The 15,354-nt window shown below is 41.3% G+C and overlaps 1 protein-coding gene across 1 annotated transcript in view; it reads left to right on the plus strand.

The window, feature by feature from the left end:
- PRKAA2 (protein kinase AMP-activated catalytic subunit alpha 2) overlaps nucleotides 1–15,354 on the plus strand; it is a 715,862-nt gene that overhangs the window by 493,311 nt on the left and 207,197 nt on the right. Inside the window, exon 5 of the mRNA XM_044085510.1 lies at nucleotides 1,640–1,727. Within this exon, the coding sequence (XP_043941445.1) occupies nucleotides 1,640–1,727 (88 nt within the window). The remainder of the gene's footprint in view (nucleotides 1–1,639; nucleotides 1,728–15,354) is intronic.

A 15,354-nucleotide genomic window follows, 5' to 3' on the forward strand; every position in this document is an offset into this window, starting at 1 on the left:
AGTATTTTATAAAGTTTGGGCTGTTTATCATACAAGAGTGATTTGAGGCAGATCATGCCTCCGGAACCTGATCAACTTCTTTGAGGCAGTCACTAAAGCCGTAGACGAGAGTAAGGTGGTTCACACAGCCTATCTTGACCTCGCCAAGGCTTTTGACACCATCCCCCATTCTGGAATTATAGCTAAACTCACTAAACTAGGTATAAATCCCTACATCACAAGATGGGTTGCCAACTGGCTCACTGACAGAACCCACTCTGTAAAGGTTGCACACTCCAAATCTGACTTCAAACCAGTGACAAGTGGAGTACCCAACGTTCAGTCCTGGGACCTCTTCTGTTTGGTATCTACTTCTCTGAAGTGCAGGCTAATGCAGAAGGCCTTTGGCTAATGAAGTTCGCAGATGACTGCAAACTAGGAGTCATAGTTGAGTCCCCAGATGATGTGGACATCCTACAGAAGGGCCTCACTGAGACAGATGCCTGGCGTCAGAGCCATGGCCTCAAGCTCAATGCCAAAAAGTGCATTGTCATCTCCTTTGGTAAAAACTCTGTACCCATGAACTACCACATAGGTGGCAGTTTACTTAACGCCAAATGGGTGATAAGAGACCTTGGGACCCAGGTGGAAAGTAGTCTCTCCTATGATAATCACATCACCACAGTGGTCAGGAAATCCTTCTATGTGGCACACCTCATCACAAACGGGTTCTCATCCAGGAAAAAAGAGGTCATTGTTCCCCTCTACTCGACACTCATTAGACCCATTATAGAGTAGAACACCAGTTTTGGAATGTACCTCACAAGACATCTGCAGCAGCTGGAAAGGCCACAGAAGTACCTCACAAATATGATTACTGGCCTCAAACAGATGCCCTACACTGACTGTCTCAAAAAACTCCAGCTTTACTCTGTAGCATATCGCCTACTCCGAGGTGATCTCTGCCTAACATATAAAGATATGTCAAACCAAGAGCTGTTGGACATGCTACACCTAAAGAAATCCCAATCCCTCTGACCTACATACTCTAGGGACCTAAACCTTGTCACCACAATAAACAGGACATGCTGGAGGGATAGATTCCTGTCCCAGAGACTTCCCATACACTGGAACAAGCTACCCATCTGTGTCAAGCTAAGTTCCTCATTAGTACTTTTCAAGAAAAATCTTGATGAGTGGATGGGAAATAGGAAATACACCCCAGGGATTATGTCTGTGGCTCTGCTCGACAGGGGCACAAGAAAATAACTTTCTTGGGTGGCGTAAACCAGGGAATCTTGTTGGCTAGCCTTATTTAGGGCCTTGGGCTGATAGCCTAGTACCTACCTATGAACCTATGAGTTTTAAGAATTATTCTGATACCTAAGAGAGATAAAGAATAGATACAGAATTGTTAGAAAGGGTAATAGTGTACAAAACTGCAAACATAAACCATACATACCTGTAATAAGAGATTCCTGGAAAGTGAGAACACATGTCTAGTGTTTATCTCTAGAACTTCTGAAGTATCTTTGGATCTGACAATTATTTTGTTTTCTTCACTAAGAAATAGTAAAAGCAGCAGTGAAAAAAATAAATAAAATTGAAACATATTCCATGGAAGGAGTATTCAAGATAATGTGTTACTTTTTCTTTTTAGGTTTATCAAACATGATGTCAGATGGTGAATTTCTTCGAACCAGCTGTGGCTCGCCAAACTATGCAGCACCAGAAGTAATTTCCGGAAGGTGAGTCATAGGGAAAGACATATAGTTCTGGTTCTTATTATCGCTAAGGAATGTTGTTCATATAAAGTATTTACGAAAGTTAGTATATATTTTCTTGAAGACCAGCCATGGCTTTAGCCTGTCATCAAGGCACAGCTGAGTAAAAGAAAATAAGATTCTAGATTGCCTAAGAGAAAGTAAGGATTATTGTCATTTATGAAACTGGCATTACAATGTAAGAGGCTAAGGAGCCCCAGGGATCTTGTGGAGATAAAGTCAGGTGACAAGAAAGAGAAGGAAGCATTATGCACATCCCTCAAGTTTCCAGTTTTAGGTCAAGTGGTGCATGGTGACTTGTTTCAGTAGCTTTCTTTTTGGGCCATGCTGACCTTCTGACACCAGCAAAGAATCATCTTGGCAGTAATTGTTTTCCTACCAACCTACCTCATTAGAGAACTGACCTTTCTCAAGAGTACAGTTAAGCCACAAGTCGTGTAAAATTGACACCCCAGTCTTGGCATTTCTCCTAGTCATTACTTTTAATTAATTGTTCTGTAACAACCCCAGCTGTCCACTGTACATCCAGTACCAGATTTTGTGGAGTCTTTGTCTTTCATCTGGTGCTTTTTAAGTGTCCATCTCAGCGTCATACCACAACCTATGCAGATATAGCTGTACCTGTGATGAAATTTTTGTTCTCAAGTCATTTTGACAAAAAGGACCTTTTCTTCCTTAAGCCCTTCGACACCTTTTATGCTGTGGTAATACAATGGAGTGAGAAGTCAGGACTCCAAAAATGCAAGCTGATGCTATTGCAGGATATCAGGTGTGATCTAGGATAGAGCTATGCTCAGTCTGAGAATTCTTATGGTTATGCCTGAATAAGTATAGCATTCCAGAAACAAACTGTAGTACATAGTGAATGATCTGAGTTTATTTATGGAACAGTAAATATATGCAGCGAATAATTTGAGTTGTTAATTTATGGTACAGTATAGATAGTCAATGACTTATCTGAGTTGTTTATAATGCACTAAGTATATTCAGTGAATGATCTAAGCTGTTTTTTGTACAGTATGTATATTCAGTGAACAATCTGAGTTGTATTTGTTACAGTATGTATATTCAGTGAATGATCGGAGTTCATTTATCATACATTATGTAAATACATTGGATGAGCTGAGCTCTTTATGGAACAGTAAGTATATCTGACTTGTTCATTGTCATCCTATGAACCTATGAACCTATCAGTGTTTGAAGAGCAATTTCTCTCTAGCATTGCAGCTAGTCATTTTTAGCCATTTTGTATCTTCCTAAGATGGATCGTTCAGTGAAGTGAGGAATATAGTAGTGGATGAATGGCATGGGTCCAGGATTTGGATGATTATCAGGACACTAATGTTTAATTCTTAAAAAAGTTCTTATGAGATGATATCCAAGAATTATCCCAATGATTCTTAAGTGTAATTTGCAATCATTACTGTGATTCCGTTATTTAAGTGCATCTATCTGTAAAATTAAAACAGGTTCTAAGTACAAAACATTCACTAGCCATCTAATAGTGTTTATAAATAGTAAATATATGACGAAATACAAGTTATAATGAACGAGCTGCTGGATCTGAAAAACAAAATTCCATGAACATCTTTCTTTTTAGTCAAGTCCAGTTTGGGAAATTAGAAATGTTTTTCTTAGAAAAATGAATGATCAGTATCCCTGGGAGTTATCTTTTGATCTTGTTTAATGGGAAAGCATCCATACATTTAAGGATAGAATTTGTCTCCAAAATGGTGCAGTATAGAATTTTTTTACTTTCGAAGGGGATTAGTGGCTACCTTAGACAAGCTGATCTAGTTCAGGAAACTGGAAACATGAGGGGATTTGATGTGAGAAGGACAGACACCACACTCTCAGGCGATGGGTGCATGGAAGCAATGGTCATTTTGCCTTTGAGGCTCAGCCTGAAATCCTTACTTAAGACAAAGAGAGCAGAATGTATCAAGTCTAGGTAGGCAGTGATACATGTGTGAACAAAAGAAGGGAGCTATACGGACTAGTAAGAGCACAGCATAGGCAAACTGACCATTCCAGTTATGCCTAACAAATGTAACCTGTACATGGAAGGTCAGATGCATTATTGGAGGGGTGTCTTCTAATTTTCTTTTTCTTTTCCCTTTGTAATGCTTATGTGTGCACCCGGATGATGAAAGCCCTAAATACAGAAGTAAAGCCCATAATTGCATTGTATCATAGCAGTGAGCAGTAGTAGATCATCTAGCATTATTTCCAACTATCTCTTTGTGCAAGAATTTCACTAAATATTGTAGAAAATTGAGATGAAACCTGGTCTGAATAAACAGGCAAGGGAAATGTAAGTTACAAGGTGCAAGGTACGGTAAGCTCATGTTGCTTCATAGCTACCTTGTGACTGGTGTGTTTTGTCAAATGGCAGTGATTTAACATGCAAGATCTTGCTAGCATATCATAGCACAGGGGAACTCTCTGACTGACTTGACATATGGTGCTGTGCTGAAATTGAAAGCACATTTGTGGGGTAGGGTGACCAAGATGCAAAGAACTTGCTTTCATTGCCTGGATATGAGTATTGTTATCTGAACATCTTTGGAGTGAGTACTTTCAACCAGAATGTAATAAATTGTGCTTACTTTGTCACACTTAGAACAGGATACATACAAGAAATGAAGGGTCATCTGTACAAGCCAGCTCTGTTTTTATTGGGGCTGTAGTATTAATGCATCTTACATATCAGTTGTAGAGAATAACATTATATGTCAAGGATACGAATTTTAAGCTCAAGTTCAGGGTCATATATATAAAAAGTGATTAATTGCTGCAGTTGCATTTAATAGAAGATAAGGTCAATAAAAAAGTTATTTTTTTCTCTTAATTTTATTTAACATTATCTTTTTTCCCTTAATTTTACTTATTATATAAGTATACCAAGGATAAAACTCTTTAAATCTGCAAAAGATACACATTGAGGAGCGAAGAACTGACTCTGCTGTCCTCACCTTTTCTCTGAATGTGGATGTGTGTCTTAACTAGTGAATAAAGACAGTAGTTGGTTGATGCTTGGAATGCCACATAAGAATGGTACACGTGCAACTACCTGGTGTGATAGCCAATAAACTACTGCCATTATACACACACACTAGAAGCAAACTATTAAAGTTGCAGTACCTGCCTTTATTGTCCTTACACTGGAACCACAGGTGCCATAGCAGCTGCCCCCCCTGCTTGCTCCAGTAAAGAGTATGGAGAAACTACTGTTGATCTGCAGCCAGTTAATTGACATTTAGAAAGCTGTCACCACAAGGTTGCCAGTGTCTTTTATTTCTTTTTTTTAATTTTTATTTTACATTTGTTGACCAGGCTAGTCTAACTGGATACATGTCCATTTTCGGTAGAGGCCCGGGGAGATAAGCTCCACTTTAAACTAAATAAATCAAGACTGAACAAAAGTCCAAAAAAATATCTGAATACATATACATGAATATTTTCTTCAAGAACTTGAATTATACAGAACTAAATTATACAGACTGTGACTACTAAGTTTAATAAGGCAAAATACAGTACTATTACCATGGGAAAGTGATTGATATTCACCATAAGTATATTGGGTAGGAATGTACCTTTACAATGATGTATATAGGTTATAAAAAATATAACACTGAGAAATAAGAAAATTATTAAATATATGTACATAAAGAAGTAATTACAGTCACAGTGAAAGAAATAGGTGGTCTATATACAAGGTGGAAGACGTGCTCACTGCAGAAAGAATGTTGTAAAGAGCATACTCAGTGATAGTTCCTTGGGAATAATGATACTAAGAAGGGAGTGAGGGATGAAATTACTAATTCTGCAAAGTGGGTTATTAGAGGAGAGTTATAGGTTCATAGGTTCATAGGTTCATAGGTTCATACTAGGCTATCTGCCCGAGGGCATTTACAAGCCTAGCCCATAGTTTTGTGGCTTACGCCACCCCTTTAGTATGGGGAACTATACCCATTATTTTGCTGTGCCTCTGCCGAGCAGTGACACTGAGGTAATCCCTGGGGTATATCTGCGATCTCCCATCCATTGGTCAAGATTTCTCTTGAACAAGGCCAGCAAGGTGCTCTGCCTCACATATACCGGGATTTTGTTCCACAGCATAGGGAGTCTTTGGGTGATGAATCTATCCCTCCAGCACGTCCTATTAATAGCCGTGTCGAGGTTTAAGTCTCCCGCGCTTGTGGCTCTGACGGATCTAGATTTTTTGAGGTGAAGCATATTCATCAAATCTGGGTTTGACATGGCCTTGTATGTCAGGCAAAGGTCACCTCTGAGCAAGCGTGCGACTGAATAGAGCTGGAGTTCTTTCAGTCGGGCAGCATAGGACAGATTTTTGAGACCCTTTATCCTTTTTGTGAGGAACTTTTGTGGCCTCTCCAGCTGCTGCAAGTGTCGGGTCAGATACATTCCGAATGGGGCATTGTACTCAATCATTGGTCTGATGAGTGATGAGTATAGGGAGACTATGACCTCCCTTGATCTAGATGTGAATCCCTTCATGATAAGGTGGGCAATGTAGAAGGTCTTCCTAACTACTTTAGCTACATGGGTGTTGAATGACAGGCTACTGTCAACCTGGGTCCCCAGGTCCCTGATAACTTCTTCTGTGCTCAGTGGATTGCCACCTATATGGTAGCTAGGGGTAACCTTGTTTTTCCCGAAGGGTATGACTATATATTTTTTGGCATTTAACTTTAGGCCATGGCTCTGGCACCAGTTATCCGTTTCTGTGAGACCCTTCTGAAGGATATCTGTGTCAGATGTGTTTTCTACTACGGCGTCCAGTTTGCAGTCATCTGCAAACTTTGTCAGCCATAACCCTCCTGTGTTTGCTTGTACTTCGGAAAAGTAGATGCCAAACAAGAGTGGGCCCAGGACTGAGCCCTGTGGGACACCACTTGTGACAGGCTTTGAGTCTGACATGGCGCCAGCAACTCTGACCCTGTGGGTTCTGTCACTCAGCCAGTTTGCAACCCATCTTGTGATGTATGGGTTAACATTTAAGCTGATGAGTTTTTCAATGATACCCGAGTGGGGTATTGTATCGAAGGCCTTCGCCAGATCGAAGTAGGCTGTATGGACTGCCTTTCCCTCATCAATGGCTTTGGTGACTATTTCGAAGAAGTCAACCAAGTTTAAAAGGCATGATCTGCCTTTGTCAAAGCCAAACTGGGTTGGATCCAAAGTCTGCAAATTCCCTATGTCTTTATTTATGAGGTCCATTATGATCCTCTCCATGGCTTTGCAGATAAGGCTTGTCAAGCTAATGGGCCGGTAATTTCCAGGGTCGGTGGAGGCACCGCCTTTGTGAAGTGGGACCACAGTCGCAGTGCGCCACTCCCTGGGTACGTATCCAGAGGTGAGACTATGATTAAACAGCTGTCCTAGCTGTGGGTTTAATTCCTCGTTGAGTTCGTGGAGCACACAGCCAGGGACACCATCAGGTCCCATGGATGCTGTGTTTTTTGCTTTGGAGAGAGCAGTTCTCACTTGGGCATTAGAGATGTTTGGGGGCTGCAATCGCTTGGTATAGATACCTCTCCTTTGGGGAGGGGGAGTTTGCACTGAACCTGTCAGCCAGTATGTTGGCAATGTCTGTAGGATCAGTAATCTTCACATCATTTTGAACTAGTTCTGAGCATATCTGGGAGTTTCCTCCTAGGTTTCTAACATAGCTAAAGAAGGCCTTATGATTGTCTTTTGAGTCTTTAGCTATTTTTCTCTCAAAATTTGCTTTGGATGATTTTATGAGAGCTCTTAGTTTTTACTTATAGTGATCAAAGGTGTCTTACCTTTTAAGGATTTTGCTCTATCTTGTAGTAGCTTCCTCCTTTTGTTGTAGAGTTTGTTTATGGCTGGGGTCCACCAGACTGGACGCTTGCCTTTGGTACAAAGAGTCTTTGTTTTGCTTGGGATTGCCTTATCCATGCAGTCCTGCAGGTGCTGGTAGAAGGCATTTGTAAGTGATTCAGCGGCTTGAGTACTGTTTTTCACGACTGGGGCCTTAAAGGAGACCACACTAGTCTTTAGAAGTGTGAAGTCGGCTTTCGAGAAGTTCTTTACTGTGGTCTTTTTATTTCAGGTGGGGTGGGATGAGGACCTCCAGTGAGATTAGTTTGTGATCTGATCTCACCAGTGAGGGTATACTTCGTGTTGAACATTGTGCTGCCATGTTCGTGATGATGAGATCAAGTATGTTTTCTCCTCTTGTGGGGATGGTGACTAGTTGTTCCATGGCATTTGAGTTTATGAATTCCAGGAACTTTTGGGCTAGGGTGTTTGGGCTTGAGTAGTGTACCCAGTCTATATTAGGGTAATTGAAGTCACCTAGTATGATGGTGTTTGGAGATACATTTATCCCCTCCAGTGTTTTCAGGAAAGCCATGTGAGTTTCCTGAGTTTGTGAGGGTGGCCTGTAACATGCTACAATTTGCAGAGCAGTCTTGCCTATGGTTAATTGCACCTGGATGGTCTCCGATGCATCGTGCGTTGCCACCAGTCTTGAGGTGTGGGTGTCCTTGATGAATATGGATACCCTCCTTTCTTGGTATTGTCCGGATTTTGGGGCCGGAACGCATGATATGAGGTAAAACCTGATAGTGCTGGGGTGCTCTCAGGAGCCTTGAACCAGGTTTCTGTCACAGCACAGACATCGATGTTCTCCATACTGAGAAGGGCCTCGAGTGCGTGCATTTTGAGATTTAGACTTCTGGCATTGAGCAGCATTACCCTTAGTTTTTTTCCTTTTTTGTGTTCTAGGGTGGTAGGTTTAGAATTTGAGCCTTGCCTAAAAAAGGCACTATGGGGGTGGCAAGAGTCTTTGCCAATATCCGGAATCCCAGGGGTGACAGGTGCAAGCCGTCCCTTGCGAAGCAGCGTGGCTTGTCCAGCATGTCATCCCAGGCAGACAGACATTGGATCCCCTTTGAATGACTATTTGAATAATGTTATATGGGGGGGGGGGGTGTTAGTCAGGGTTAGTACATGGACAAAGCCACTGTGTTTTTAGTTGAATTTTTAGTTGCTTTTTAAAGAGTGGTAATGATGAGAGAGATTTAAGTTTAATGGGAAGCTTGTTCCAAATCTTCCCCACTGAATTAGAGAAAAGAGAATCACCTGCCTTGTTGTGGGATTTCTGGATGTTAACCAGCAGTTTATTTGCTGAGCGAAGGGTAGTAAGGTTTGTGTAGGGGGAGATGAGGCTACTGAGAATAGGAGTATTTCTAGGCTGGTACAGAATCTTATGGGTAATGGAGAGTTGTTGAAAATCTAGCTGGTTATTTAGTTCTAGCCATCCTAGAAGTTTTAGATTTAGACAGTGATGAGTTCTAAATGGGGACCCAGTAGCAAACCTGGCAATATTGTTATAAGAAGTGGTCAATTTGTTTAGGTTGCTTTTGGAAAGATTAGTATAAACTGGTGAGGCATAGAGGAGGGTGGAGATCAGATGGGTCTGGGCAATAGTAGATCTGGCTTCTGGGGTGAGAAAATGTTTTATCCTATACAAGGATCCAAGTTTTCTGTTTACTGTTTTAATAGTGGCATTAATATGTGAGTCAAAGTTGAGGTTGTGGTCAATCATTACACCTAAGAGTTTGATAGTTGGGTCAGGAGCTATGATTGTATCATCGATGGATGTAATAGAGAAATCTATTGGGGCAGATTTAATAGTCGGAGTAAATAGTAATAGTTTGTTTTTTTAGCATTTAGGAGCAGGCAACATTGTTGGAACCAGTTTTCTACTAGGTTAAATAGTGCTTGGGTGATGGACTGGAGTTCAGATGAAGTGGATGCTTTACAAATCAAAGTGGAGTCATCTGAGTATTGTATGCAGGTAGGTAGAGGTAAATTTGTAGAAAGGTCATTAATGAATATGGAGAAGAGTAGAGGTCCCAGGATAGAGCCTTGAGGGACACCAAGGGTAATAGGGAGATGTTTGGATAGGTTATTATCCCAAAGGACAGCCTGCTGTCTATTGTGCAAGTAGGACTTGAACCATTGTAATGCTTGTGTGTCAAGTGAGAATGAATTGAGTATGTTGAGAAGTATTTGATGGTTAACCATATCAAAAGATTTAGATAGGTCAATGAACAGAGCAGAGGAGAGCATGTTATTGTTACAATGTTTATTAATGCAGTCTGTAAAGGATAGGAGAGTAGTGGTGGTACTGTGGAATGGTCTAAAACCAGGTTGACAGTCAGCTAGAAGGTTATTTTGGAGAATGTGGTCAAGAAATTGTTGATGGATGCATTTTTCCATGATTTTGGCTAGTGATGATAGTAGGGCTATAGGCCGAAAGTTAGAGAGTTCAGTTAAATTACCACCCTTGTGAAGTGGGATTATGTGAGAGATTTTCCAGAGTGGAGGAATGGAGCCTTCAGTTATGGTTCTATTGATTGGGATAGAAATGGGATAGGCAAGAACCTTTGCAGCAGTTTGAAGGTATTCAGGTGGTAGGAGATCAGCTGAGGGAGTATAAGGTTTAAGTTTATGAAGTAGAGTATAGATGAGGGATGTAGGAATAGGTTTTATTGACATTTATACTCAGATAGTAGTGAGAAGGCAAGTGCTACTTCTATGAGTTTGTGCAATCTTGGAGTTCATATAAGTATATATATGTGTACAAGCATATGTATGTGTGCACGTATGTATGTATGTATATATATATATATATATATATATATATATATATATATATATATATGTATATATATATAGATAGATGGATATAGTTGGGGGCTTAAATGTTTTGGAGTCACTGATGTGTTCTGGGTTCGAATAAATGAGATATAATTATTCAATTATTTGTTAGTAAACCCTAAGAGTACTTATGTTACAATGTCTGTCACTCAGTAACATATACAGACAGAGTTGTACATTTCCCTGCTGATTTGTTGCATCCCTGCTATCCATACTAAAATTTAGTACTTCTTCCTTTCTAAAGATGGTTACTGTTTAAGCCCCTTTGCAAAGGTCTGCTACAGTCTTCAGTACGGCAACATTATGGTGGTTTTTATATTCCCGGCCTCCATATTTTCATAGTGTTAATCTACAAAGAGCAGCGCTCCTTATGAAAATAAGATCAGTGGAGGTCATTCATGCTGGTTAAGGAAATGTGGTGGCACTTTGGTAAACACATCTCCCTATTTCACAAGTGTAGCATACTTAAGGGCATACTTATGCATTAGGGGATAGGAAGTATATGGATAAGCTGCCTTAAACATTTGCGTATCCTTGTGATTCATAGAGATAAACATAAAATTGCCTAATTTGCATACAGATTTCATAAAGGACCCTGAACTTACATGACAGCACCATAGTACCTGGAGAATGTGCAAGTTAGATGGTAAATTAATTAGGGAACCACTAACATTTTAAAGGAAGGGAAAAATGAAAAATTAATGCAAAACTGTCGAAATGGAAATAAGATTATCAGGCAATAATAGCTTTAGTAAATATTGTAAATCTGTCATTTGTAAATGGAAAATCATTACAACAGTAGTGGAAATGCAATTGCTGAGGAAATAATTTATATTGCTGTCATTTAGTGCTTGTGCATATATAACAGAACTGCTGAAGGGATCGTTGAGGAAATAATTTGCAATGGTTCACTTAGTGCTCATGCATACATGGTAAAACTACTAAAGTGAAAAAAAAAGATGTCCTTACATTCACCACTGCAGTATTCCTTACAAATGGGATTCCTGCCATGAAGCCCAATGTCTGGCCAGTTTACTAAAGTCTCCCATTGCTTTAAGGTACGCTGAGCCTCACCTGCACACTCCTTGCATGGGGTATGGCATAAAGGTGACGTTCAGGTGTACCATCCTCAGAACGTTTTTGCTGCCAATCCAAACACTGTTTAAACTGTCAGTCTGTTACCTCTGTCCATTTTTTTTTTCTCATTGTTCTTGTTTGTTGACTTTCCTGTGCTTACTCCTGTTTGCTGTAGTCCTCACAGTTGCAGATAAATACCCAGTTGGGATTTTGGTTACTTTTTCTGTTTGTTTTCTGCTGTTTGGGGTTAATGTCATCCAGGATGGGTAAATGCCAGTGTGGGAGGCTGATTCCCCATAAAGATCGTCACGATGTGTCTTTTTTCCTAAGTGCTGCTCACTACCATACTTCTTGTTCAATTTGTCAGGTGTTTGTCCCCAAAACTCTTCATAGTAGGCTTTCTTCCCTTTCCTTGTATCTTGAGCACCAGCATCTTAAACTTCTTGCTGCAGATACTATGGATGGAACTTCCTGCCCCGAGGGTTCAGCCGTCAGGGAAGAAGAAGGTGCATAAGGTAAGACTGGAATCTTCCACTGCATAGCCTCTGCCGGGAGTTTCTCCTGAGGTTATTATGAACCCGCAGGCTCTCCCGGTTGTTTTTTCAGATTTTTCTTCCACATCTGGGTTGGAAGCCGGTGAGGATCTGGTGGGCAGCATGTCCGACAAGGCTTTGCAGGTGTCCATTTCGGGCATTCAAAGGGAACCATGGTTGATCGTTTCCGAGGGGGTCTTGAGGGGTTCTGCAGTTTCTCTTTAGGGATGAGGTTCCTACTGCAGTTGTGGAATGCCATCCTGAGTCTGGGCCTTCTCAGGTTTCTAGGATGGATGTCACCTTAAAAAAGAAACAGAAAACTAATCATGTTTCTTCTGCTCCTAGGGATCCACAAAGTGAGGGGCAGGCCTTTACTCAGGGGTTATTTAATGCTTTACTGTCATTGAGGCCTCCTCAAAGGGTTTTAGTTCCTGCTCCTCCTTGGTCCTCCTCTTCCACTAAAAGGCCCAGAGGACTGCATTCTTCTGAGGTGGATTCTGATGATGAATCCCTTGCTGTCTCTACCCAGATTCTTTCTCCTTTAGACTACGGGTCTGAGGAGGGGATACTCATACTTTAGATAATCCTTCTGAGGAAATTTCCTTTGGGGACATGATCTCTAAGATGATGGAATTTTTTAAGTGGGATTGTGTCCAGGTTTCGGATATCCATAAGAGATACTATGAATTACTGCAGATGGAATCTCCTAAACCTGCAGCCATTCCTCCTGTCTTGCCTGCTTTATTGGATGTTTTTTACACTGCCTCTAAAGCACCAGATTCTCTGCCCCGTTCCCAGGAAGTCTGATAGGTTATATAGGGTGCATGAGGATTGTTCCTTTTTGTTTAGCTATACTGCTGTTGACATCTCTGTGGTATCAGTTGCCTAGGATAAGCCATCTCAATTGTTTCCTTTGTCTTAAGTTACTGCCTTCTGACAAGGACAGTAGAACCATGGATAGGTTGTGGAAGAAGGGTTATACTTCGGCTACCCTAGCTTTTAGGGCTATTAATTATCAGACCCATATCTCTAAGTATGCCTTGGCTCTTCTTTCTCAGGCTTTTCAGATTATTTCTGGTCTTCCAGACTCTGAGAGTAAATCTTCTGCTCTTTCCTTGCTTAGGACTTCCTCTCAGATAATTTTTCATTATATCAAATGTAGTTCTGATGCAGCAGATGCCTCTGCAACCTTTACCAGATGATATTAAGGCTAAGTTGATGGATGCTCCTCCGGATAATACTTTTTTATTTTGTTCTGCTGGTTTATTTAAATCTCTTCAGGACAAAGGGAAGGCTTTGCAGGAGCTTAAGCATGTCTTTGTTTCTCCTTTGCCTACATTTCAGCGAAAATACCCTTCTAATCCAGCCTTTGTTCGTAGGCAGTCTCACCCTCCTTCTAAAGGTAAAAAGGGGTAGTAAATAGACTCCTCCTGCTAAGGCAACTCAGACTGCAGGGATTCTTAAGCCTTCCTTTCCTGACAAACCAGGTGCTATCTGATGATCCACTCATTCCCAGCAATATTCCTCTTTTTCTTTGCCTTGCTCTTTCTCTTTCTGTTTGGCTCCAAATCACCCATGGTTCTTCTGTCAGTCAGTCAGCAAGGGTACTTCATGGTCTGGATTTCCTCCCCTCCTTTTACAGGCATTCATCAGCCTTCTCAGGAGCAACTTCCTTTTTTTCCTAGAGGTACTTTGAGACCTCTTGTCTCAGGGTACTATTCAAGAGGTGCCTTTGTCCCAAAGGAGGAAAGGGTTTTATTCAAGAATGTTTCTACTGCCCAGAAAAGAAGGTACTTGAAGACCTATTCAAGACCTCTCCCATCTAAACACCTTTCTGAAGGTGCCTTCCTTTTAGATGTTGTCCCTTCAGTCCCTTTTCCTGTCTTACTCTCTCAGGCCTTTCTGGTGTCTCTGGACCTCAAGGATGCTTACCTCCATATTCTAATTCATCCTCTTTTCTGGATATTTTTGCATTTCTGTTACTTTCTGGCATTTTCAGTTCTGTGCTTTGTCCTTTGGCCTTTCTACTGCCCCAGGGGGGTTCACCAAATGCCTCGCTTCTGTGATTGCCTTTTGCAACCTTCAAGGGATCCAAATCTTTCCTTAACTGGACAACCTGCAGATTCAAGCATCTTCTCCAGAGGCCCTTTTGCAAAATCTTCATTTTACCATTTCTCTTCTTCAGAGCCTGTGGTTTACAATAAACTTCAAAAGTCTTCTCTGACTCCTTCTTAGGATCATGTCTTTCTGGGTTGCAGGTTTCAAACGGTGCCAATGCTAGCATCCCTGCCTCTTCCAAAGGCATTTACTCTCATTTCATTTTTTCAAACTCTTCTTCCCCTAGCCTCCATTACAGCCAGGGAGCTTCTGAGAGCTCTGGGGTTCATAGCTTCCACCATTCCAATGCTCTGTCTAGCCAAGCACTACATGAAAAAGTTCCAGTGGTTTCTGAAGTCAGTGTGGCTTCAGCATGCGTATCCTCTAGACTTTCCTGTTCCTCTTCTCCCATGTCTCAAGAAAGAACTTCTGTGGTGGATACAGCAGATGTCTCTGAATCCAAGGCTCCCTTTTCAGCCTCCACTTCCCTCTCATGATCTGTTCACAGATACTTCAGATGTGGGATGGGGAGCAATGTTTGGCTCCCTGAAGGTTCAGGGAGTGTGTTTGTCTGGTCAGCGGAAGGAGCACATCAACATCAAAGAGGTGAGGGCTCTTATGCTGGCTCTTCAGGCCTTTCATCCTCTCTTCTCTCCAGAGCCTCTCAAGGTATTCACAAACAATATCACAGCCATGTAATATATCAACAAACAAGGGGGGTTATGAGATCTTACTATCTTTGCCAGCTGGCACTTCTGGTATGGGATCTGGCTATCCAATATTGGGTGATTCTTCAGGCAGCTTACATTCCTTCAGATCAGAACATTGTGGCAGATAATCTGAGTAGGTTCTTCTCTCAGTCCCAAGAATGTATGCTTCACAGGGATGTGTTTCTGGACATTGTTCAGCAGTGGGGTACTCCTCAAGTAGATCTCTATGCCTCCTCTCTGAACAGATAACTTCCTGTATTTTGTGTAAGAGTCCCAGGTCCTCTGGTGTAGAAGGTGAATGCCCTCTCCTTTTCTTAGAAGGGGATGTTTCTTTATGCATTCCCTCCCCTTCCTCTCCTTCAAGATTCAACAGGATGCTCCCAAAATCTTGTTGGTGACTCCCTTTTGGCCGTGACAGCACTGGTTCCTTCTATTTCTGCATCTAGCCAGGGG

This window comes from Protopterus annectens, chromosome 10.part0 (genome assembly GCF_019279795.1).
Source record: "Protopterus annectens isolate FY-2018-M chromosome 10.part0, PAN1.0, whole genome shotgun sequence".
Classification (NCBI taxonomy): Eukaryota; Metazoa; Chordata; order Ceratodontiformes; family Protopteridae; genus Protopterus; species Protopterus annectens.